At 39.2% G+C, this 23,602-nt stretch overlaps 3 protein-coding genes across 7 annotated transcripts in view; 1 reads left to right on the top strand and 2 right to left on the bottom strand.

Moving 5' to 3' along the window:
• The window catches only part of adam22 (ADAM metallopeptidase domain 22), a 62,605-nt gene extending 53,395 nt beyond the window's left edge, over positions 1 to 9,210 (bottom strand). For 2 of the 5 annotated variants that reach the window (XM_039805784.1, XM_039805786.1), the window contains exons 1-3: positions 8,748 to 9,208; positions 8,291 to 8,451; positions 4,868 to 4,944 (exon numbers count right to left, since the gene is read on the bottom strand). In XM_039805784.1, the coding sequence (XP_039661718.1) occupies positions 4,868 to 4,944; positions 8,291 to 8,451; positions 8,748 to 8,835 (326 nt within the window). In that variant the 5' untranslated portion in view covers positions 8,836 to 9,208. Of the gene's footprint in view, positions 1 to 4,867; positions 4,945 to 8,290; positions 8,452 to 8,747 lie in introns of all 5 variants that reach the window. The other 3 variants (XM_039805782.1, XM_039805783.1, XM_039805785.1) reach the window with 3 other exon arrangements.
• Positions 9,211 to 11,072: 1,862 nt separating this feature from the next.
• dbf4 (DBF4 zinc finger) lies at positions 11,073 to 17,575 on the bottom strand. The gene is made up of 13 exons (XM_039805788.1): positions 17,256 to 17,575; positions 16,938 to 17,092; positions 15,368 to 15,537; positions 14,835 to 15,038; positions 14,642 to 14,692; positions 14,484 to 14,553; positions 14,307 to 14,383; positions 14,125 to 14,170; positions 13,982 to 14,027; positions 13,760 to 13,885; positions 12,898 to 13,012; positions 12,043 to 12,161; positions 11,073 to 11,889 (listed from the first exon to the last, which is right to left on the bottom strand). Exons 2-13 carry the CDS (start codon positions 16,987 to 16,989, stop codon positions 11,073 to 11,075), a joined length of 1,893 nt encoding a protein of 630 aa, XP_039661722.1. The 5' UTR covers positions 16,990 to 17,092; positions 17,256 to 17,575.
• A 347-nt stretch (positions 17,576 to 17,922) lies between these two features.
• On the top strand, positions 17,923 to 23,592 carry slc25a40 (solute carrier family 25 member 40). The gene is given in 11 exon segments (XM_039805798.1): positions 17,923 to 18,121; positions 18,334 to 18,442; positions 19,893 to 19,952; positions 20,044 to 20,150; positions 20,307 to 20,374; positions 20,736 to 20,860; positions 21,597 to 21,880; positions 21,998 to 22,079; positions 22,668 to 22,745; positions 22,843 to 22,938; positions 22,941 to 23,592. Coding segments are annotated over 10 exon segments (1,029 nt in total). The 5' UTR covers positions 17,923 to 18,121; positions 18,334 to 18,342; the 3' UTR covers positions 22,970 to 23,592.
• Positions 23,593 to 23,602: the final 10 nt, after the last annotated feature.

Below are 23,602 nucleotides of genomic sequence, written 5' to 3'. Positions count from 1 at the left end.
ATAATAGAAATAAATGATAGACACTGTATTTTATAAATCTATTACAAACACAAAAAACTATATAACACACTAAGACGAGAAAATTCCCAAAAAGCATAATAGGTGCTCTTTAAGTTTCTACCTCAGGTAGGAGGTCTTATTTAAGGTACCGTGTGGAGGTTTTGACCACTAGTAGTCAAAGGAAAGGAAGAAGACTGTTAGCTAGTAAACATGTAATGTATGTTGTAATCATTGTTGTATGATTTAACAATCCATGGTTTAAAACAGGGGTCTTCAACAGGGAGTCCGGGACCCCTAGGGGGTCCTCAGAGTCAATGCAGGGGGGCCACCAAATTATTGTTAATTTTTTGAAGAAAAAAAAAAGGTAGTCACTAAGATAGCCAACCACATACATGTGGATGTTTAACAATAAAACATGATTTATAAAATCATGCCAACAATTATTAGGTTATTTTCATATCTTAGGATTCTATGCAACAAAAGTTGAAAATGTATGTATGTATGTATGTATAAAGGCTTTAGGCTGCCCTAAGTAGATGTTATTGTGAGCCTAGTTAATTTTATACAATGTATGTAGTAGGGGGTCCCTGCTCCATCTTTCCTTCAGTTAAGGGGTCCTTGGCTTAAAAAACATTGAAGATCCCTGCTTTAAAATATTCCCAAAAAAACGTAGCAAATATTGCACGAGGAAGGGAATGCTTTCCACACGTTTGTCAGGCCTCAAGGATACACATGATGCATTTTGGAGAAAAGCAATGCATGTAAACATCACAAACATTTTGTGAGCTCATATAATACACAAGAGGCTACTCATTCTTATTGACAGATAACTGGTGTGGTCGTTGCCACTGTGTCATTGAAGATACACCCACAGTCATGGCAGCAGCTTGGTGTAATAAAAGCGAAGATGCAAAGTATTAAGTCAAAAAGGTGCAAGTTAGTGCACTTTTAAAGGTGATCTGAAACTTATTAAACTAATTTTAAAATCCCCAACAAGACTGTGTGAAATTAAAGAAACAGATTTAGCCGAATCCTCCTCCGTTTTATTGAGTATTGATCCTTCGCTTTTCCATCCGAGCCTCATTTCTTTCGATTCAGTCTTGTTATCTCTAATTAAGACAACACTTTACGTGCCTCTTCTGCACCTGAGGCCCAACAAGACGAGAGGACACACACACACACACACACACACACACACACACACACACACACACACACACACACACACACAGTGTGCACACACTCTTTAATCTTAAAGCACCATCTATTATTCAGTGAGAGCAGGTGGGAGGGGTGGTAAAGGGGTAGTAGGGGCATGGCTGAATGGGTGTGGATCGTAGGGGCAATCAAGGGTGGAGAGTGTGTGTGTGTGTGTGTGTGTGTGTGTGTGAGGATGATTAAAAAAAAAAAAAAAGAGGCAACCCCCCACCCTGTGCACATTTCCAGCTCACTCTAGTCCCATGAATGGGAAATTGTAGGCGGCCGCTGAGATGGAGGAGTAAGAGGAAGACAAAGAAGGAGGAGGGAATAAAGACCCCCTAACCCCCTCCTGACTTCCTCTCTATAGACTCTCACACTTCAGATGAGTGACTCGTGTCAATACAGCATTTGGCTACTGAAAGAGCTAACAACTACTACACATTAATATACTTGATTATTCTCACCATACATGCCACTCATTTTGACCAATGTCTTATCTGAACAAAACATTTCTGTGCAAGTTTTGTGATAGGATAGCATCCTCTCAAGGGTTTACCCAAAGATTTTCTATTACTAAAGATAGCATATTACACGCTGCATCGATGGTTTGAAACGGTACACACTTCCTGTCTCCTAAATGGGCATGGCCTCGTTTGAAGTTGTAGTCAACGTCATGTGGATGGATGAAAAGTTATATTTGTATAATATATTATTTGCTTTTGCCAACATTAGATATTTACACAGCTAAAAGACATATTTGGCATTATGGAAAAAAATTTTGATAGGGCGTTCACGAACGTTAGTTGACGTTGGCTTATCTGTGTTGCCAAATCTTGTGAGAGTTTGTTACAGAAACAGGTCTCAAACAAAGCTGATTTTCTCCGGATTTGTCCGTCTTTTTAGTGTCAGAATGTTCAGGAGATATGTGGCTTGTGAAGAATGGGTCCAATATTTACTCTGGTGACGATGGGGCGAAATAATCAGTCATAATCTGTGTTCACGTTAGCTATCTCATAGTTATTGAGACATTTCAGTCTGGACCAAAGTGGTAGACCAACCGTCCAACCAGAGCTGCTGTGGGGACAACACAAACCAAGTAAAATATTCACATCTGAGTAGTATCCAGTGTCCAAAATGCACGTGCTTCAAATTCACAAGACATATGACTTTATAACAAAACGCCTACACTCCTATTATTCACAGTCTATGGCTAAACATTAGCTCGAGGAAAAGACTCTGAAACGGCTGCTCAGAGACGAGAATAATAATAATAATAATAATAATAATAATAATACGTACTGTTGCACTAGAGACACAGCTGACAACTAAAGCTGAAAACACTCCTTTCTTGTTTGCTCATGGCAACAATTAAACACAGAAAAATGCACAGCAGCAGAGTCAAGTCATTGACCAAAATGAGTGAATTAGGTTTTGTTACTGGAGTCCAAAAAAACAAATGTTGGCCCATTCAGCTAAAATACCTCCCACACCTGTACCCACACACACATCAACTGGGTTTAATCTGTCTGGCATGAAAGCTATCTGTAAACAAAATCAGTGTGGCTGTCAAACAGGGGATCAGTGGTAGAGGACGATGAAGATGAGAGCGGAGGAATCTGGGGTTTACTCATTCAGACACAGAGGGAAACAAACTGGAGATCTTCCCCTGCGCGGGACAGAAAACTATAAGCCAAAAAACAAAACATTCCCACACTTTAAACAATACCAATTAACAATATACACAGGGCTCCAACTAATCATTATTTTCATTATCGATTCATCTGTTGATTGTTTTTCGATTGAATTGAATTTCTCAGAGCCCCAAATTTCTTGTTTTGTCCAACAACAGTCCAAAACTCAAACATATTCAATTTGCAATGATATCAAACAAAGAAAAGCATTGAATACTCACATTTAACTATTTGGCCTTTTTGCTTGCAGATTTATTTTCTATCAATTGACTGATCATTTCATTACTTAATACCACACTTTCTTAAAGCTGAAGTGGTGTTAACAAATTGCTAGTTTTCAGTAACAGGCCTGTTCAGCAACAGTCCAAAATCTAAAAAGATTCAGTTTATGATCAAATAAAACAAAGAAAAGCAGGAAATCACCACACATGAGGAGCTGGAACGAGGAAATGTTTGATATTTTTGTTTGAAAAATGACAAAGAAAATACTTTTTCTATGTATTGGCTTATTGTTTCAGCCCAACGATTTTTAGAGAAAACCGATGAATGTCACACAGTCCAATGCTCTATTGCACTGATCTCAGTCTCAGTCTCTCATTCTTATTCAGAACCACACATGTCAAACGGTTGCCCAGAGCTGTCTGGTTGGAGGCAACTTCACTCTCTGGAAAGCTAAAACAGGATGTTTCCTTTCAGCCGACATTCTTATGGACCTTTCTGCACCACATCCAGTTAAGACATTTTGGAAAAAGAACGCTGTACGCTCACTACACGCATGAATAATGACTCGCCATGATCAAACTAAGTGCTGATGAAAGTGTATGTGCATATGTGACAGCTTGTGCATATGTGTGTGTGTGTGTGTGCGTGTGTGCGTGCGTGCGTGCGTGCGTGCGTGCGTGCGTGCGTGCGTGCGTGCGGAGAAGACTTTTCTGTTCCTCACTGGTTGATGCGTCACGCAGTGAGCTGTAGGCTTCACAGAAACATAACCTCTAAACGTGGGAATTCCTGTGATGTAACGTTTCACTCAGTAGGGGAGAGACTTCCACTGTGATGAGCAGGCAGCATCACGGTATGTGTGTTCACAGGCTTTCTGTATGGGGGCTAATGAGACACACAAGACATGTTCTTAAAGGGTGACAGATGGAAACGGAAACAAAACAAACACGGAGAGGTTTAGAGAGAAGGAGAAAAGAGTGATTTTTTAAAAAGTGTATGAGGTGGAGGCAAAAAGAGAACGAGAGACAAGGTAAGAGGGAGAGAAAAAATAAGGAGAGAGTTGCTCGCTTTCCATCAGCAGTGCTGTGATCAATATCAGTGTCTGATGGGGCAGTGCTCCAGCCTTTACTGTAAATCACTTCCTATTATGATGGAACCTCTAACACACGCATGCCCACACACACACACACACACACATGCACACACACACACACCAACACACACATACATACAGACACACCAATACAATGGCCCACTTCAGCACACACCAGCATTAGATATTTATGTCTTATGAGTGCATTCCCAAAAACAGGCAATAAACAGCACTAAAATAACAGGAAAATATGACCTCAGTCCAGCAGAACCACAATGACCTTAGTTAAAATACTGGAGTCAGCACTCGATTAACGTGCAATATGTCCTTGGGGATTTACACTAAACAAAACCACAATGTGAATTTCTACTCAAAACTGATGCTCAAACACCAGAGAATGACATGACTTCTGCTGGGATCATTTCAAAAAGCAAGTGAACGTTTAGGCACTTTCATAAACATTTAGGAAACGGAAATTAAGCCACTTTCATTCATTCAAAAACATTTTTTGCGATTTTCAGCCAAGCCACAGCATTGAAAAATAATAATAAGTAGGTGGGGAAATAAGCTTCTAACACATCTGCAATGAAGACATTAACCCATAGACACAGAAAAATAGATAGATAGCCAGAAAGAAAGACAGATTTAATAATGTAATACTCACTGGTTCAGTTCCACATCCAAGATGAATTTTCTGCCAAAAGCGTCGACTTGAAAGCTTGCTTGGGCCACATGGTTCACCTAAAAAAAAAAGCAGAGAAGAAAGGTTATTTACGGTTACTAAAGGCAGCCATTATCATATTCATGGATCAATTTATTATTATATGCAAGAATCAATTCTCATCAGATGGCTGCATTGTCTTTCAGCACTAAGAATAAGAGTGTTTTCATTAAGACATCAAGGTCTGTCTTCTTCTCAATATCACACATAACACTTCAATGCTACAAAAAATACAGTGTATGTAATACCCACACACATACATACACTGTATACACACTTAAGTAAACATGCACATTTTTTTGTACCTCAATGACCATTGATTTCTATCTTTATTAGGAGACTGGTTTTGTAACAGTTTCACAAAGGCAAGGATTCATTTAAATAGCCTACCTAAACCTATACTGAACCATATTTTTGTCTGGCAGCAATGACGCATATGTACACTCTTTCTTCGTCTGACTGCATGTGCTGCTGTGTTTGATTGATTTGGCTCGAGGAGGGTCTGATTCATTCCCAGTTTTGGACACATGGTACGCGCTGCATTACACGCCCTTGGGTCAATGAGAACTCCCCACAATCATTCCTGTGCAGGTCCAGGGAGTCCCAGAGCTCAGCTAAAACACAGCTCACCCTCCCCCAGGCTCGGCCCACGGGCTACCTTCATTACAGACCGGACACCGGATGACAACGAGGGGGGGAGGGGTGTGTGTGGTTTTTTTGTTTCCATTTTGAGGAGATGCCCCTGGTGCTCACCCAAGGACGACCTTAGCCCGTGTGGTCCCCATTGACCACGGACGCTATTGTTTGTAGGCGTGTGTCTGTGCATGGTCAATGCATATAAGAGCGGGTAAGAGGGTGAGGGTGTGTGTGTGTGTGTATATATGTGTGTGTGTGTGTGTGTGTGTGTGTGTGTGTGTGTGTGTGTGTGTGTGTGTGTGTGTGTGTGTGTGTGTGTGTGTGTGTGTGTGTGTGTGTTCACGTACAAAGGGCAATCCCTTTCTATGGCACACTTGTGATGAAATCTAATCTGGCGGATTGGATCCATGATGGGAGGAGGTACCAGTAATTGTGTTTAATGAAAGCATATCCCAGCTTGACTGAGCCGGGCCAATATTCTGAGGCCACCACTGACTCTTCTTACATTGATTTCTGAGTTATAGCAGGCCTGACTTTCCACTCACGACTGTCAAACTATGACTAAGTGCTATCAATGCACTGCACACAGACAGAGAGGCAGGAAGGCAGACCAACACACACAGATTCCACTTAAAGAAGCATTTGTTTTTCCACCAAAACAACATGAGCACTTTGCTGAACTCCCCACTGCTCATTCAGTGGTGAAGCGGTTTGTGTCTGAAACTGAAAATAGGCAATGCAACAGAATCCTATAAATAAACTCCGGTGTGTCACACATTTTCAGAACTATTTGACAGATTTGTTTTTAGGCTGCTGATCTAAAAACAGCCAAATAACTGATCAAGCTTTGTGCAAGTGACATCACGGCTAATTGCAGCCCAGATTCAACTCTCTGGAGAATAAAAAAAAACTCAGAACATAAAAAATCTAATCAAAGATGCACCTATCTCCTACCTGGGATCTATTCCTCACTTGCAATGTATATTGTATAATGTTATTAGAACTTTGAGGCTGTTATTAATTGCCTGTTATTTTATTAGCTGCCACAATGATTTTTTCAGTGTAAAATAAACGCACCTCCTGAGCTGTAAATTCAGGAATTACACACTTATCCTGACTGGCTCCAGAGAAGGTAATTGACTTGTAGAAATATGAGGTTTTAGGCATGATATGATATGGTTTGAGCAAATATTCTGAAGAACCTGTGTAGAAAGTAAAAGTGTTTCTTTGCTCTGCAGAAATCTGTCTCGCTTTAAACTCCAGTTCACAAAAAGACTGTTACGTGACAGACCTGTGATGGAGGTTAGTCTCTGCTTCAAAAGGAAAACATTAAAATGATATCTGATGGCAGATGGTTCCTGTTAGCTTGTTTACCCATCAGGCTGCAGCTCTGTCTGAGGTGTGAGAGAGACAAAGGGTTAACACCTCCCTGCCTGTTACCATCTGTAGCCCTCTCCATGATCAGAGCCCTGAATAGGCTAGCCTACACAAACTAAGCTGCACAAATTAAAAACGCATGACAGGTTTGCACAATGTTAATTGACTCATCTCTTGAAATGAACCCAGCAGACATGCTGCTTCACTGAACTGAGTCAGTGAACACAGTAACAGTGATTACGATTATTACTGCACTGTATCGATTATTACAGACAAGGCCAAATTACTCTGGTAAGCTTTCTTGTTAAACAATGTTGTTGTGTTCATTGGGTATCAATGATCACCAATAGCTTTCAGCATAATTTTGTTACATTGTGGATTTAGTGGGTGGTAATATCCAAACTTAGTGCAAAACTAAGTTTAACCCATGCATAGCCTACTTTACCTACAAGCCGAGAGGGGGTTGTTTGTTCCAAACACTGGCAACAGTACAAAATATAACTGTAAATGTTGTATGTATGTATGTAGTCTATGTATGTATTTCCTTATTTAAAAAAAAGAATTTCTTGGGAATTGATCCCTCTTTCCTGCAGATTATCACAGTAAATATTTAGATATTCAGCTAGTAGCCTACACCCAACTGATATTGATTTATTTGAGAGCTAAAAGAATCTGATAATGGTATATCAGCCAAGTTTATTAACTTAAACACAATTACATAAAACTAAAATAATGATTCTTCAAAGTTGGTTATTAAAGAATTGTGGCCAAATGTTCCAAAGCAGGACATTTAACAGTTAAATAAACTTTAACCTCAGTGCCTCCTGGTGGACAGGCTATGTAATGGTGACAGTTTTTTTTTTTATTATTATTACCTTTAAAATAGTGTATCTTTTAGCATTTCTGACTTTTTATTTTTATTTTTTACCAACTTGTATTTGTCGTAATAAAGTGAAGAATGCTTCATAATGGGACAGGAGCTGGTAAAGGTGAGGCAGCTGCTGGGACAGCAGCCCAGCTGGACACTCAAGATGCAAGTTAACCCTACATTATTAATTATGCTACTGATTTCCTACAGAAAATGTGCAGTATGGACAGAGTAAAAATGTAGGACCTATTACTAAGCTGAATATTTTATATCAGTTTAGAGCAACAGTGGTCAGCTGTTTGCATGGCCTGTTACTGTCTAAATGTTTCAAGCGTTTCTGCTTGTAATTAACTAATTATTAATTTCCCCTCTGAGGACAAGCGCAGAGGAGATGCAAACGCAAACAAACATGCAGGAAACACACACACACCTTCCATGCAGAGATTCCTCTCTCCATCCTGACAACACTAGTAAACACTGTGTACCTGTGTGGAGCCGGGGCTGGCTTTAGCCCTGGTGCTGAGCTCATCCTCTGTGATCTGACTGTGGTTGTGCCTGCTGTAGAGCAGGCGAAGAGGCACCGTGTTCTCCTTCCCGACAAACCTGCCTGCATCACGAAGAGCCTTCAAGCTCGACAAGGCGTCTCCTGCACAGAGAGGAAAACACCGATTTCATTACCCGCCTGTCCCTTTTTGCGGGAAACAGAAGTGATACAGAGACACATACATCACAAACACCGCCATCTGAAATGTCGATTGGTCCCATTTCCTTTGATAACACGAATCAGCTATCGGCTATATGCATATTTTAGATGGAGACCATAAAGTAGCCGAAGGTATGATACAAAAAAACAAACATACAAAGGCATATTGACGGTGATCAAACGCTTTGTTTGCGCGATAATAATGGATGTAATAGGCTATCCAAAATAACATCAGTTACCATTTTTGGCATTAGGGCTGCTCTGCTGACCGACGTGCATCAATCCACAGACGCACAAAAGGGAAATCCACCATCGCGGGCGCATCATCACAACCTTTCTCTCTTTTGTTGAAAATTATAAAACAATGCGGTATTCCAGGAGCAGGCTCTCTGAGTCCTGCCTTCGCTAGGGGAGCTTGAAGCCGAGGCTTGTCGTCTGGTTAGCGCAGTCCCTTTGGTTGGGGGCCATCGGGGTCCTTACGAGTCTGAACGCCGAGCGCGTCTGAGCGCGCCGAGACCCCGCGGATCAACAACACGGAGGAGGAGAGAGAGGGAGGGATAAATGGAGGGGAGGAGAGGACTGGGGACACCTCCTTAAACAGATCAATATCCAGCGGCTCACTGCAGAAACGCCTAATGCATAAATATGAGCGAGCCGTGGAGACGGGACGGACAAAAGCTGCGGGCCCGACCTTCCGCCGACTGGGATGATATCAACGCCCACCTCCTCCTCCTTCCTCCATGTTAAATTGCTGCAGGAGCGCCATTCCTGCCCAAATCTGCCTGCTATACAAGCACCATGAGTCACTCAATCATCTTTCAGGTTAATAACGGGACAATTTATTTATTCCTATATGTGCATGTGGTGATATTGTTTTTGTTTTATAATTGTTTTTCCCTTTAACGATACAAGATTGATCATGCACTTCAGTCCGGTCATAATTTCCAGTTTTGCGAAAACAACAAATGGGAACATAATCAACAAATCTTAAGCAGTTTCTCAGCTACATAGGGAAACTTCTCATTCATATACTTGACATCTTCCACAAACCTTTAAACAACAAAGCGAGACTTGCCCACTTCCAACCAGGACTGAGGCCTTTGTGTTAAGTTCACATGTTCCCATATGTCTGCATGGTTTCTTACCAGTTTAAAGACATTAAGGATTAAGCACTTTGAATTGCATTGCTGCTGAACTGTGCTATACAAATAAATTTGCCTTGCCTAAAGACTCTAAATTTGTACAGAAAGTGCATACATTTGAGTGTGAATGGTTGTCTATGTGAGGTATAGACTCTAGCCCCTGCAACCCTGCAAAAGATAAACGTGTATAAATAATGGCTGGACCCTTTAATGTGTGGTATACGATAGCATGTATGAGGCAGGAACAGTTTGTGCACCATGATCATAAAAGCACAGTGGCAACAGGTTATAATCTGTATGAGAGGAGAAAAAAATAATGAATGACTAATGCATTCAGTGTTGCCTTTGCCAGTTTATTTGCAGCTGTGCTTGTACCTCACAACAAGTCTTTCTCTTAATAAGAGGCACAGAGACTGCCATTTGACCCAGTGCATCCATTTAAGAGCAGTCAGAGAGAACAAGGGCACTATGCTAATGCACTAAATGCGGGGAGAAGAAGAAGCTGAGCTAATGTATCAGAAAAAGCATGTGAAGCCAGGTCATGAAAAGTGCAGATTGGGAAGAATCCTAAAATGTCATATACATAGTACCACACATCCAACCTGCAGGTCATTCACATTAAAATACATATACAACCACTTTATGTATTTTGTATACATATAAAACCAGTTCCCTGTTCCTCTAGGAAGATTCAAGTCACCTTTCTTCAGATAACTGTGCCTTTTTTCATATAATGCTCCTTTTACACATACAGTGGAAACGACTGCATGCAGAGACTATGAAAATAAACACTTCTGTTAAAATTAATTCACACAGTATTATTTCATAGATTTTCAATTGGCAAGTTATCAAATTTGTGAAATTGTTTAAAAATACATGTGATACAAATGACTGTTCCCTTTCTAAAATAATGCCTCCTTAATACTTTGTAGGTATGTCACTAAATTCTGTACATTTAAGACCAATATTATGGCAATATTAGTTTCAAATACATTCTTCAATTTCCAAGTTCTGTGTTGTCTTTGGACTGAGTTTAGAATTTAAATATAAATGTATTTTCAACCAGTTTTTGCAGCACAAGAAAACATCATTTTAAAGCCATTGTAAAGAGAATTAGGAATGTCATCGTTTGCTTGTTGAGTTTTATATCTTATACAATGCTGTGTACAAAATGCTACAGCACATCAGGGGCTGCCTTTCATCTGATATGAAACAAAATGAAGGAGAAAAGAATTAGGCTTTCTTCTTCTGTGAAAGACAATAAGCCACTGTAGATCACTAAGCCATAGTTAAACTGATGTTTCTGAATATAAGATAAATCTAGTAGCTTGTATAGTCCATGGCACAGAATGTCATTTGGTTCAAGTATTGGAAAAGGCAATAATAGTCCAGTTCATCCCTTCAGTTCAGTCCCCTCACTTCCTAGTCCTTAAAGCCCAGAAATTCCACGTCCATGTCATCACTTGACTGAAAAAGTTCCCAAAGTTTGAGCCTGGAGTCATCGGGAAAGTCACTTGGCTCTACCTGTTCAACGTGTGGGTTTACTTTCCGTCTTTTGCGTCTATAAACTCTCACCCTCCTCTGTATTTTCCGGACCGGAGAGAAGCTTAGTGAAGGAAGGCTCGCTTCTTCCCTTTCTGAGAGGTTGTTTGTAGTCATTTTGTCAGGCAATATGTTTCCATCCTCAACAGCCTCATACACTAAGGAATCCTGTTTCTTATCAGACTCCTCTTGTTGATTTGTTTCAACATCAAGGCATTTTGAAGAAGCTTCATTCTGTACATTCACATTATGGAAGTGAGAGGTTGAGCTGTTCATGTCTTGAGTTATTGTTTGGTCCACCTTATTGACCCGAGTATCTCTGGAGGGAATAGAGGGAAGACATTCACCTCTAGAGGGGGCCATTTCCATCTTGGGCTGAGGAATTGGAGCTTGCTCAGGTTTTTGAGAGCAAGAAGTCAAAGAATTCTGCCTACATGGCCGTTTACGTGCAATAGATTTGTGCTTGGATCTGTCTGAGTGTGTGTAATAGCTCCTCCTCTCCCCCTCCCTGTGAATCAGAGGAGCAGAACCTGCATCTGATCTGATTTTTAAAGTGTGTCCTGAATAAGAAACCTCATGCCCATCGAGAGTCTGGTGCTGCTCTTCTTCTGTGGTATCAAGATCTCCCTTGTGTCTTTGCACAGTTTTCCCACATGGTCCAGGAACAATCAGAACAGAGGAAACACTGCACTTTGGTCTAACGGCAAAGAAAAGAAACAAATGCATGAATAGAATGAAACAGAAAGATAAACGTTATGTCAAAAACAAATTTTTACATGCATTTCTCTCTTCTGAACATATGTTACTTAAAAGTTGTTTTTTTTTTTTAAAAGGGATGTGGACAAATTACCTTTTAACTTGAGTTTTGATGTGGAGAAAGTTGCAGTGCTGCAGAGTTGAAACCAGTTTGTCCACCACCAGGTATTTGTCACTCTTGGAGAAAGCCTTGTGACGTTCACTCTTTAGATGCTAAACAAAAGAAGAATCCCTCAGTTGAACAATTGAGCATTACAGCGGTCCAGTGGAGGCTACTGAGCATACAATTTCCTCTGACTCATGGGCAACTAAATATAAAATAAACCTAGATTGATAAAAATAAAAAAATTACAGGCATTTCAGGGTTTTTAGACATAACAAATAAATCCCCGTTTGTCAGTCGAATTAAGGTGAAACTATTACACAAAAGGACTGTGTAGGAAGTATTGTCAATATCGTTGTACAACACTACATATCTAGCTATTTTTTAATTAGCAGTTTGCCATACACCTTACGTCACTCTGTTCTAGGTGTTAAAGGCTGAAGTAGTGCCTTATTAGCGTCATAACATTTTTTTACTTAATACGGTTTGCAAGTTTACCAGCTGCTGAGTTGGACATTTATTATTTCATAAACACATTACCAAAAAAATAACTGTGATACATTTAAGTACGCTATGACCCAAATGAAAATTAAGTCAAATAAATAAGACAAGAATGCCTTCTCCATATAGTCTTTCAAAATAAAGAGCAGTTTTGCAACTTTCATATTGGCACTACTTTCATCAGTAAGCCCTGCAGTATACACTTTTAATGTTTGAATAGTAGGCTCCAAAACATATATGCATTGTGTTGTGTGCGTTTTGGCTTATGTGGCATTACAATTAATTATTGTATTACAGCCATGGTATTGCATTGACAGTTTTTTGCTTTTACACGTGATAACTTACCGTGGTGATGTTCTCATATTTGATCATACAGCACTCGCAGTAGCCACCTCGTTTCTTGTCTCTCGTCTTCTTTCGGCCGTGTTGTCGCTCTTCACTGGCTGAGGCGTTCACACCTCTGTTCCCAGAGTGTGCACAAATGAAACCAAACTAAGATAAAAACAGTTGGGATCTCTGCATTTTAATATATTTTAATCCTGTCTCACTGGGTCGCTCCAGCAGGAGTTACTCAAATTGTGGGGACAAGCACTTTTCAAACCCACAGAACTAAATTCTACTCATATCCCAAAATTTCAAAATATACCAAATGTGTCAGACTGATTTACAGATAAATGTGTAGGAAAGTATGCAAAAAAAAAATATCTATTTTTAAACAGTGTGGAAAAATAATGCGTTAAGCTTCACCACACAGTATAAAAAACACAATTAGAGAACAGACAGGGTTCAAAATTAGCATCATCTGCTAGCCAAATGCTGGTAAAATATGCAAGTGGCTGGTAGATTTGCTTCACTCACCTCCAAAAAAAACAATGGTAATCTATTGAGTGGCTGGTGAAATTTGAACAGTCACTTGCCATTTGGCTGATGGATGAAAAAGTTAATTTTAAACCCTGTCAACAGAACATCAATAAACAACAATACTGTAAAAGATATAGATCACTGAAAAATACAAAAAGGAGCTGGGTGCAAACATTAGTTAAACTTAACTTTGAAGCTCCTTAAGGGGAATTTTATGGGGGGGGGATATGGTAGTTCCAGTGGTTAAAATATTTAAGTTTTTAAAAATGTAGTCCTTGTGAAAGCATGACATACTGTGCTGGCCACATAAATTAGCTAAAAGCAAAGCGGAGAAGAAATCCCATACCTGTGTCCCGGCTGTTTGTTCCCAGGAGGATCCTTGTCCTCGACACAGAAAGGACTACATGGAGGAATAGTCTTCAGGTTGAACTCCGGCATGTTAGGCATAGTGAGGTAGATTGGACGGTAGTGTCTGAGGAGGGGAAAAGAAACATCTCATAGTCAATAGATGTAAACAACTCGAAGACAGCGCGTGAATGTCAGCTTCTTTTAGTGTTAGGTCTCTTACCTGCTTGAATCCTCAACCTTAACAAACGGTTTACTGATCCTTCCCCCTGGAACAACAATTTAAAATGTGAGCATGTATTGTAAAATTGTAAAAAAAAAATATATATATATATAAGACTGGGTAATCGCTACATTACATTATACCTTTGCATTTCTGAAAGCCTTGCTTTGCTTCTGACTGAGCTTTGACCTATAAAGAGTAACAGGAAAAGCATTTAAAAAAAAAAAAAAAAATTCAACAATGTTAAACAATAATTTTTAAGGTTACAATCCAAAAATTTGATTAAAACCTTTATATATTTAAGAATTTAAACCTGTAAACTTACGCTCGTTTTGACAGCAGTGGTAGCAGGACACAGTTTGCTGACAATCTTTTTTTTCTTCTGAACATATGCCATTATATCTGAATGTGCCATAAAAGAAATAAAACCACAGAAAGTCATTATTTATTTACATTATGAATTCAAATGTTATATCAACCATTATTTACAACATGATCATACCATCTATGTAGAGGATTTTCACACCCCACTCCAGAGCATTTGACAGGATCTTGTTCATTTTCATCCTCTCCTAAAAACAAACAAATGTGTATTAGCACAGAAAAGAAACAAGTTAGTTAAAGCTCCTTACTAAACTCATAAGTGTTGACTTAACAAACCTGCTCTTTCACCACTCTCTCCACCAAAGACTTCCCTCGACTTTGAACAAACTGCAACAACAAAAACAAGGAAAAGAAACTCTATGACACTAATACTTAGTAAAAATGATCTAGGAGGGAATTGCACTGGTAAGAAGGGAGACCTAGAAACATATCTGCACTATGGTTGATGAAACAATGAAAGTGAACTTACAGAGTCTGTTTGGCCCTGAGACTTGCTTTTGATGTTGTCCCCACGGGTGCCAGGCTGGTGCTGGTTTGTTCGAGGGTGAGGTGAACTCGGGCCGGAGTCCGGGCTGGGGACAGGAGAGTCCTGCCTGAGGCACTGCACATATCTAGCCTCCCTCTTGTTGGATACCAGATACTTAATTTCCTTACTGAAGAACTTCTCAACAGTCTGAGTGACAAACGAGATAAAAACAGGATAATGATTTTAGGGAAAGCTTTACAACCTTTATACTGATGCAAACACACAGAGTAAGTTTACAGTGTCTTACAGGGTTGGATGGATATCCAACCTAAATACATTTTTGGTAATACAAACCGAAATGTGTCCATAGCAAAAAGTATCAAAAACTGCAAACAATTTTACCTAAATACTTTATCAAGGCAAAGTTATTGTACTGCTGCCTATATTAAGTTAACAATAAACATTTGAAAAGTTTGGCTTGTTCTGTTACATGAAAAAACAAAACAAAAAACAGGGAAAATGTGTTTTTGTCTCACCCCTCCCAGGTTTTTGATGTCATTCTCCAATGTCTCTGCTATTCTGTTTGATGGCAGATCCAGGTAAAACACTTTCCCAGCAAAAGGTTTGACTTGAGCAGTAGAGGACACACATGTTGGCTTAGCTTGGCTCAGGGCTGCGTTGTCACCACCAGTACTGGCGCCTTTCCCTAAACAGGCAATCAGTGAAGTCACAGGATGAGAGAGGGAGATGACAAGTCCACTGGTAAATTGAATAAGTAATCACTAATAAACTGATTGATCAATCACAAATAAAACCACATTCATTTTAGTAAATGAATGATCATTAATTGAGTCATTGATCTGGTCAAATATTTGTTACATGTCATTTTGCTGACGCTTTTATACAAAGCAACATACAATTGCTACTGTATTTATGTCAGAGGTCATATGCCTCTGGAACAACTAGGGGTTAAGTGTCTTGCTCAGGGACACATTGGCAGATGTACTGCAGTGTGAAACGAACCCAGATCTCCCACACCAAAGACATGGGTCATATCCTCTGCGCCACCCCCATAATACATTATACTATTCTACATTTGGAATGGTTACACCATGCGTTTCCTTAACAGAAAGAGCAACTGTTAAGACTCAGAATGACTTCAAATAAAAAGGACTCATTTTATATACATAATGTATATGGGGATTCAAGTGGAAAAAAAGAGGGGCTAAAGCAGAGGGGTGAATACAGCTTTAATAGATAGTAAATCATGTTCAGTAACATTTTACCATGTTTTCCATATTAAAAGCAACTAAAAGCAATGCAATGGCTAAATAAAATATTATAAATCAGCTAATCAGAATACGGTAGAGCTGCAATATATCGATATCATGATATGAGACTATACATCGTCTTAGATTTTGGATATGGTTATAAGACATAAGTGTTGTATTTTCCTGGTTTTAAAGGCTGCATTACAGTAAAGTGATGTCATTTTCTTAACTTACCAGACTGTTGTAACTGTTCTATTAGATCTATTATTTACCCACTTAGTCATTATATCCACATTACTGATGATTATTTATCAAAATTCTCATTGTGTGAATATTTTGTGAAAGCACCAATAGTCAACACTACAATATCGTTGCAGTATCGATAGAGGTATTTGGCCAAAAATATCGTGATATTTGATTTTCTCCAAATCGCCCAGCCCTAGAATATGGTATAAAATACAAGATTAAAAGTTACAGTGCAGTGTAAGAAATAAACAAATAGGCCTAACGTTACTGGATATAGAAATAGAAAAGTCTTCAGCCCTGATTTAAAGAACTGAAAGTTGCAGTTTGTTCCAAATATGTGGTGCATAAAAAATTAATCTCCATCTCCATGTTTAATTCTGACTCTCGGGACAGAAAGCAGACCTTTTTTTGTTTGTTTTTTACATTAAAGCATGTAACGTTAATCATGTTAACGTTATGTTATACATACAAGTATGATCCTGAAAATGAGCATAATACGGCACATTTTAAATGCAACCAGAAAACACGGAAACGGCCTATGACAAACAAACATTTAGCAAGTGTAACACGGTTGTAATAATAACATTACCTTGCCACTTGGGTCCTGTAACGTTACGCCTCTGGATGCGTTTCGGCTTCATTCTATTCTTTCATTTCTCTTTCATGGAGTAAAACACGCTTGTATTGCCCTCCTTTCTTTAGTCAACATGCCCAGGATATCCTTATTTGTCCCGTGTAACGTTACTGTAAACAAATGAAGTGTTATTTACAAAGAAGATAAACAGTAAGGCAAAAAGGGGGCCTGAATAGTAAAGTTAATATATGAACAAAGTAAAGTTAGCCTTGTGTTTGCTGTTCGACCGCTAACGTTAAGGTTAGCTAGCTACTCATTCAAATGCAGTCTTACCGTAACGTTAGTGCCTCGACGTTTCCCCGTTTTGTCGGTTAGCTGCTTTGCTCAACGTACGTTAGCTACATTATTCCGTAATTTTACACTAATAAACAGCACACGAGTTGTGTTAGCGTGTTTATTACCACAAACGACCCATTGGCACGATGTTTCACAACTGTTATGCCAGCTGTAAGTTAGTAAACTTTTTAGATGACTGCTTCGTCTCGTTCCCGCTTTAAATCCAATGGTTGAGGAAGTCTACGTTGCCATGTTTGACACTTTCCGGTCACGTAACCACTGTCACGTTTAAAAGCAGTAACAGACCAGACACGGTAATATAGAATATTTACTTAGATTCACAGCAGTTTTCTAACTACATTAAGTTCAGATTGTATTCTTATATAACCTGTCTTTTCTGAACGTTATCGTTGAAAAACTGAGAAGTTGTTTTCGGAAACTCTTCAACCCTGGCAACACCGAAAATAAGTAAACGCCCTCTTTGTGTTTGAATGTAATGTTTCCACATTGCTGGAACAAAAATAATAAAATAAATAGATAAATAAAAAATGTATCTCGACAAATTGTTTCATTTACAAAAACATTGTATACATTATAAGTGTATTTGTTTTTGTATCCTTTATTGTATTAGATGTAACGTAAAATGGAAGAATGTGCTCTGCTAAAATTAATATTGCGTAGGACATTTCATCACGTAATGTTTGCTATGTTAACACAGCTAGCTTCGGTAACTGTCAAGAACATAACGCTGAACACGTGTTGAGCTATGCTTTCCCTTTAAAGAGTACTGTCGGGTTACTGAACAACCTGAGAGTGCGTGTTTGTTCATGGAAGACTTCGTTGATCCTGAGGCGCTTTAGCAGGTAGGATATGTTAAACTCGGGTTAGCCAGAAAGCTCTCTTCATGTAACGTTAGGCTAGCTAATGTTACAACACCTGGAATGATATTGTAATAACGTACTACCGTTTATGCGGCCGCTAATTAGATAATTCGGCAAAGCAAGTTTTTCTATACATGATAACTAACGTACAGATTTAAATACGTCTAATGTCAAACTGTATCTTTGTATTTAAGAAGAAAACTATGATTGGTCACAGTCCTGCTCCTCCAGCCTGTAATGGCATTACTCCACTCCAACAGATGGTGGCGTCCTGCTCCGGAGCCATCCTCACATCTTTGTTTGGTAAGATACTAGAGAGACTTATCTGTTATGTGTAGTTTTTTTTCTTTTGAAGAACTAGGCTGGTGTTTTTACTTGTTATAGCTCATGTAATACTTTTCATTATTTCTCATAACATTTGTTTTACTTTTCCTCCTGGCAGTCACTGTTTTCTACTCAATTCAGTACATAATGAAAATCTACTTAAAACGACTTTAAACCTTAATCTCAGTTGACACTTTAGTTGGTACACCTGGTCTAAAACTAATGCAGTGCTAATACAATTCTATACTATTTTGCAATAGTTTAGGCAATCCACAGTGAACATCCAGTTTCTTTTCAATTTCTGTTAAAAGTAAAGTAGCATTTTTGTGGTGGCATTGAAGCTGATGCCAAAACAATTTCTAAAGTCTGTTCAAGTGGTATATTCAAATGCTGATGAGAAGCTCCAACATCTTAGAACTGAGGGGCAACTAACAAGCAATAGGTTATTGCATTTATAAGCTTTGTTGTTGGAAAATCCAACCCAGAAGATAAACAATAAATGAACATGGATGTAGTAAAATTAATAATGTGAATTTGATGTGTATTATGCTGTATAGAACTTTCATTAAACAAAAAGTGACCGTGATGGACTACTTATCTGGATCATATTTAAAATGTATTAAAATGTGCTTGGTGTACTGACCCGATTGTTTTGTTACTTAATGATGACTCTAAATTACACCTGCTTGGGAGACAGAAGAAAGTTTGGCTAGCCGGCGCAACCGCAACCAAGAAAATGATAGCTCAACGCTGGGTCAACCCCACCCCACTCGCTTTGTATAAAACAGTGGTTGGCGTATTTCCTAGACATAGTTATGTTTGAGCTCTCTACAGCAAGGATTAACAAAGTCAAGTCATCGACTATAGACCTATGGAAAAACGCAGCAGCACAGGTATCAGTCCAAATGACCTCAGCATCACAAGAACTAGAGGAGAGGGACTAGGCAAGGTGGGATCTGTTTTTGTTTTTGCTTATTTTTATTTTCCTCGAGACCGCAGAGGGTGGGTGGTGGGAGAGGGTTTTTTATCTTGTTCAATTGTGTTTGTATGTTCTGTATGTTCAAAAATATAAAAATAATAAAAAATGGATCTAAAAAAAATTTTTTCTTGGTGTGCCAGAGTGTGGAAAAACACCCCAAAAATCAGTTTTGCTTCTGATAATTTATTTATTTATTTTATTATTTCAGGACAATGCACATTTGATGAACATGTACTATAATAATGACTACAACATGCAGAAACCCTAGTGTCATGTAGTGTTTTACCTCACCTGGCAAACCTTACTGTCCAAAAACATGTACAAACATTGGTGTATGATATAAGTACAGTGGAGCTACAATTTGCATATAAAGACATCACATTTAACAACATTAATACAATGTTCCTAATTTTATACATTCAGGCTCATGTCAATTTTTCTTTTTTTCAGTTACACCTTTGGATGTTGTGAAGATCAGACTGCAAGCACAGAAAAATCCCTTTCCCAAAGGTAATGAATATGAACCACGTTGGTCTAGTTTTATGTTTAATACAGTGAATGTTAAATGTGTTTTATTTTTATTTTTTTCAATATCTTTCAGGCAAATGCTTTGTCTACTGCAATGGACTTATGGACCACATATGTGTGTGTGAAAACGGCAACTCCAAGGCCTGGTACAAAGCCCCCGGTCACTTCCATGGCACACTGGTAACCATTTCCCCCTCCCCTATGATTGTACCATTCTCTCTTTACCAAAGAAAATATAAAGTTTAGTAGTTTGTCAGAAAAATGCCCTAGCTTGTTTGTCCCGACTGCCAAACAGCACGTCTTCCTACACTGACTCTACACTCTGAATCTCTGCAGGATGCCTTCGTCAAGATAGTACGCCATGAAGGAGTGAAGGCATTATGGAGCGGTCTACCTCCAACCCTGTGAGTGTGAAGCCTTCTGTGTCTCCTTTATTCCCTCACTTGCACTTCATCCTTCCTGCTCTCCTTTTGGAGTTGTTATTGCGCAAATGTGGTTGGTCAACAGTCATTTAGCCGGCAGCTGATGCACTCATTAAAGGAGCGTTCATTTGAAGTTGTACAGATGAGTGCAAACCACCTGAGGTTTTTTTTTGAGGGCAGATTACCAAAGATTGATTTATGTTAAGTATTGTCATAATGGAATTTTCTTTAATAATTCACATTCATTAATTTATTGGTGTTGTTTTTGTGGTTGACATTTTCCCTGCTTGGAATCATCTTGATGTAAGCATATGTGGATAATTTCCGTATGTGTTATCTCCAGTGTGATGGCAGTCCCAGCTACAGTTATCTACTTTACGTGCTACGACCAGCTGTGTGCAGCGCTGAGGGTCAGGATGGGAGACTATGCTCAGGAGGCTCCTCTTCTGGCAGGTGCTATCGCTAGAGGTGAGCTGACTGCTGTCACATCAAGAGAACAGGACAGATTCCAGCTCTGTTCAATTACTGTTGATGATCTGCATTCAATTATTATTTACAGAATTGAGCATATATATTTGACAAAAATGTACCAGGTGAAAAGGCATTATTAGAGCTCCTTTCAGCATGGTTACCTTTTTGCAGTATTTTAATAATGCTGGTGGTTTAATTTCCAAGGGCAACCACCTATACTTTCTGCCATACAGACCCGGAATTTCTGTTATTTCATCCTACACTAGATTTCATTTAGAAAACGTAGTCCGACACATCGTGACCCTGACTCAGTTCAACTCTGTTTTTAATAATGGCCCGTAAGCAGTTATTAAAAAGAGAGTTGATGAGGTTGACTACAATTTGCTTCATAATAGTTCATAAAGAGAGATACTTCTCTTTTCAATTAAAATGCTCCACCAAACTAAAAAATGATCTTCAATGTCATTGTCACCAGGTGTTTTTTTCTTTGCAACGGTATGATTTTTGTCCTTTTCCATCCAGCAGCAAGAGATGTGGTTGAACTCGTTTTCTCTCTCTCTCTGTGTGTGTGTGTGTGTGTGTGTGTGTGTGTGTGTGTGTGTGTGTGTGTGTGTGTGTGTGTGTGTGTGTGTGTGTGTGTGTGTGTGTGTGTGTGTGTGTGTGTGTGTGTGTGTGTGTGTGTGTGTGTGTGTGTGTGTGTGTGTGTGTGTGTGTGCGCGCGCGCGCGCGTCAGTGGGTTCAGTGACAGTGATCAGCCCTCTGGAGCTGATCCGTACGAAGCTGCAGTCTCAGAAACAGTCGTACAGGGAGCTGACTGACTGCATCCGCTCCGCAGTGCAAACAGAGGGCTGGCTGTCTCTGTGGCGAGGTTTGGGGCCCACACTCCTCCGAGACGTGCCCTTCTCAGCCATGTACTGGTACAACTATGAGAAGGGCAAGAGCTGGCTGTGTGAACATTATAACACCAGTGAACCTACATTTACCATTACCTTCGTATCTGGAGCGGTGTCGGGCTCTGTGAGTGTATCTCCCCCTTGTCTCCTGTAACTGCTCAGCTTTCAACTCAACAGAAAATATCACAATTCATAAGTAAACCGTAATCTAGTAATTCATACATATTTCCATTTCTTTCAGATTGCGTCCATTGTAACGTTACCTTTCGATGTCGTCAAAACGAGAAGGCAGGTGATGCTGGGAGAGCTACAAGCAAAGAATTGTAATTACGACATTCATTCTTTATTATATATTTATTATATCTATAATCTATAATTATAATAATTAGTAAATGCTTCTGACAATTGCAAAGGTTGTACATTAGCCGATTCCCAAACAGGGGTATGTTTTACCCTAAGTGGTACTTCTAAACATTGTCTTGGATTCCTTTAATCCAAGACAATGTTCTCTTTCAGTCGACAATATAAGAGAACCCAAAAATACCAAATATGCCAGGATGAATTTTGAGTTTTGGGCTAAAATATGTCACTCGGTGTAAATGGCCTCAATGAAGAGCTAGAACAAGCTGGCACAGAATATATAAGCGATACTGGCAGGCATAGTGGAATAAGATGAACCCTTTTTTTCTACATTAAAGTTAATTGTATGTGAAGGGGTTAAATCATTTAAAATCAACACATTTGGAACATGACAGGTGGTGTTGAGGAAAAGTTACTTGAGCTCATCTGACAGGGCTGTATATTCAGACAGAAAAGGTTGTTCTACATTATTGACACTACATCACTTGTGTTCTGTTTTTGAATGGCATTAATGTGTCATTTGATGTTGACTGTTGTCTTTGTCTCATAAGTGTCATGTCAGGACTCCTCCACCTTCAGCGTGATGAGCAGGATTGTGGCGCAGGACGGCTTGGGTGGATTGCTTGCAGGTAGATACTTGTGTGATATTTTGTGAGTCATTATAGTTACCTACATGCCAAATACATGGGATGTAATCACTCCTCTTTTCTGTTGTCTCTCTGCCAGGTTTCCTCCCAAGGTTGATCAAAGTGGCCCCAGCCTGCGCCATTATGATCAGTTCTTATGAGTTTGGAAAAGCCTTTTTCCGCAAACACAATCAGGAGAGGATACTCAGGCCACTGCAGACCAGTAACACCTGATAGCGTTAGTCATTTCTCTTCAAATCAAACACTACTGCTAGACTATACCTGGAAGTGAAGAAAATAATGAAATGCTTGACACTTTTCTAAATTACAAGATTAATATATTCCTTTCATTAGTATTTCTAATTTAATATTCTATTTTTTTTTGTTCACCACAACAGACCCTGTGCACACAACTGAAAAGAAATTATGTTTTGTCTTATTAGTGTTCAAATCACATGCTTTTTAATGCATTTAACAGCCAGCAAATATATGTGATAATATGTGATTTTCCAGGTCTCAAGTGTGGCTGCCTCACTGGGGCCGTGTGCATTGTGCCTGAAGTCCTTACATTAGAGATGAAAGATTAATCTCTATCTTATTCCTGTGTGTCACTCCGAGTCAGTGTATCCTCCCCGACACCGAGAGAGGATCTCCATGTTTTTGCACTTCCACTCCAATTCTTTGTAACCTGTGAATACATGTGTGATAAGAGAGACAACCCCAAAAAGGCAAAACTGTGCCAGTGTAAAGCCATGACAAGAGACTGTAAAAAACGACTGTGACGCATGTAAACTTTCTGATAATGTGACGTCTCAAATGTTCAATACACGTACCTAATTTTCTTTGGAAATTATTGTCAA

This window comes from Perca fluviatilis, chromosome 7 (genome assembly GCF_010015445.1).
Source record: "Perca fluviatilis chromosome 7, GENO_Pfluv_1.0, whole genome shotgun sequence".
Taxonomy (NCBI): Eukaryota; Metazoa; Chordata; class Actinopteri; order Perciformes; family Percidae; genus Perca; species Perca fluviatilis.
This window is presented reverse-complemented; position numbering and strand designations above follow the sequence as displayed.

Bases quoted from the DNA above. Each gene is read 5' to 3' on its own strand.
- dbf4 (XM_039805788.1), bottom strand. From the start codon at position 16,989: ATGAAGCCGAAACGCATCCAGAGGCGTAACGTTACAGGACCCAAGTGG. The intron at 14,171-14,306 runs GTAAGTTTACAG...TACTCTTTATAG, and splicing joins CCACTGCTGTCAAAACGAGC to GTCAAAGCTCAGTCAGAAGC. The intron at 12,162-12,897 runs GTAAGTTATCAC...TCTTTTGTTTAG, and splicing joins AATATGAGAACATCACCACG to CATCTAAAGAGTGAACGTCA.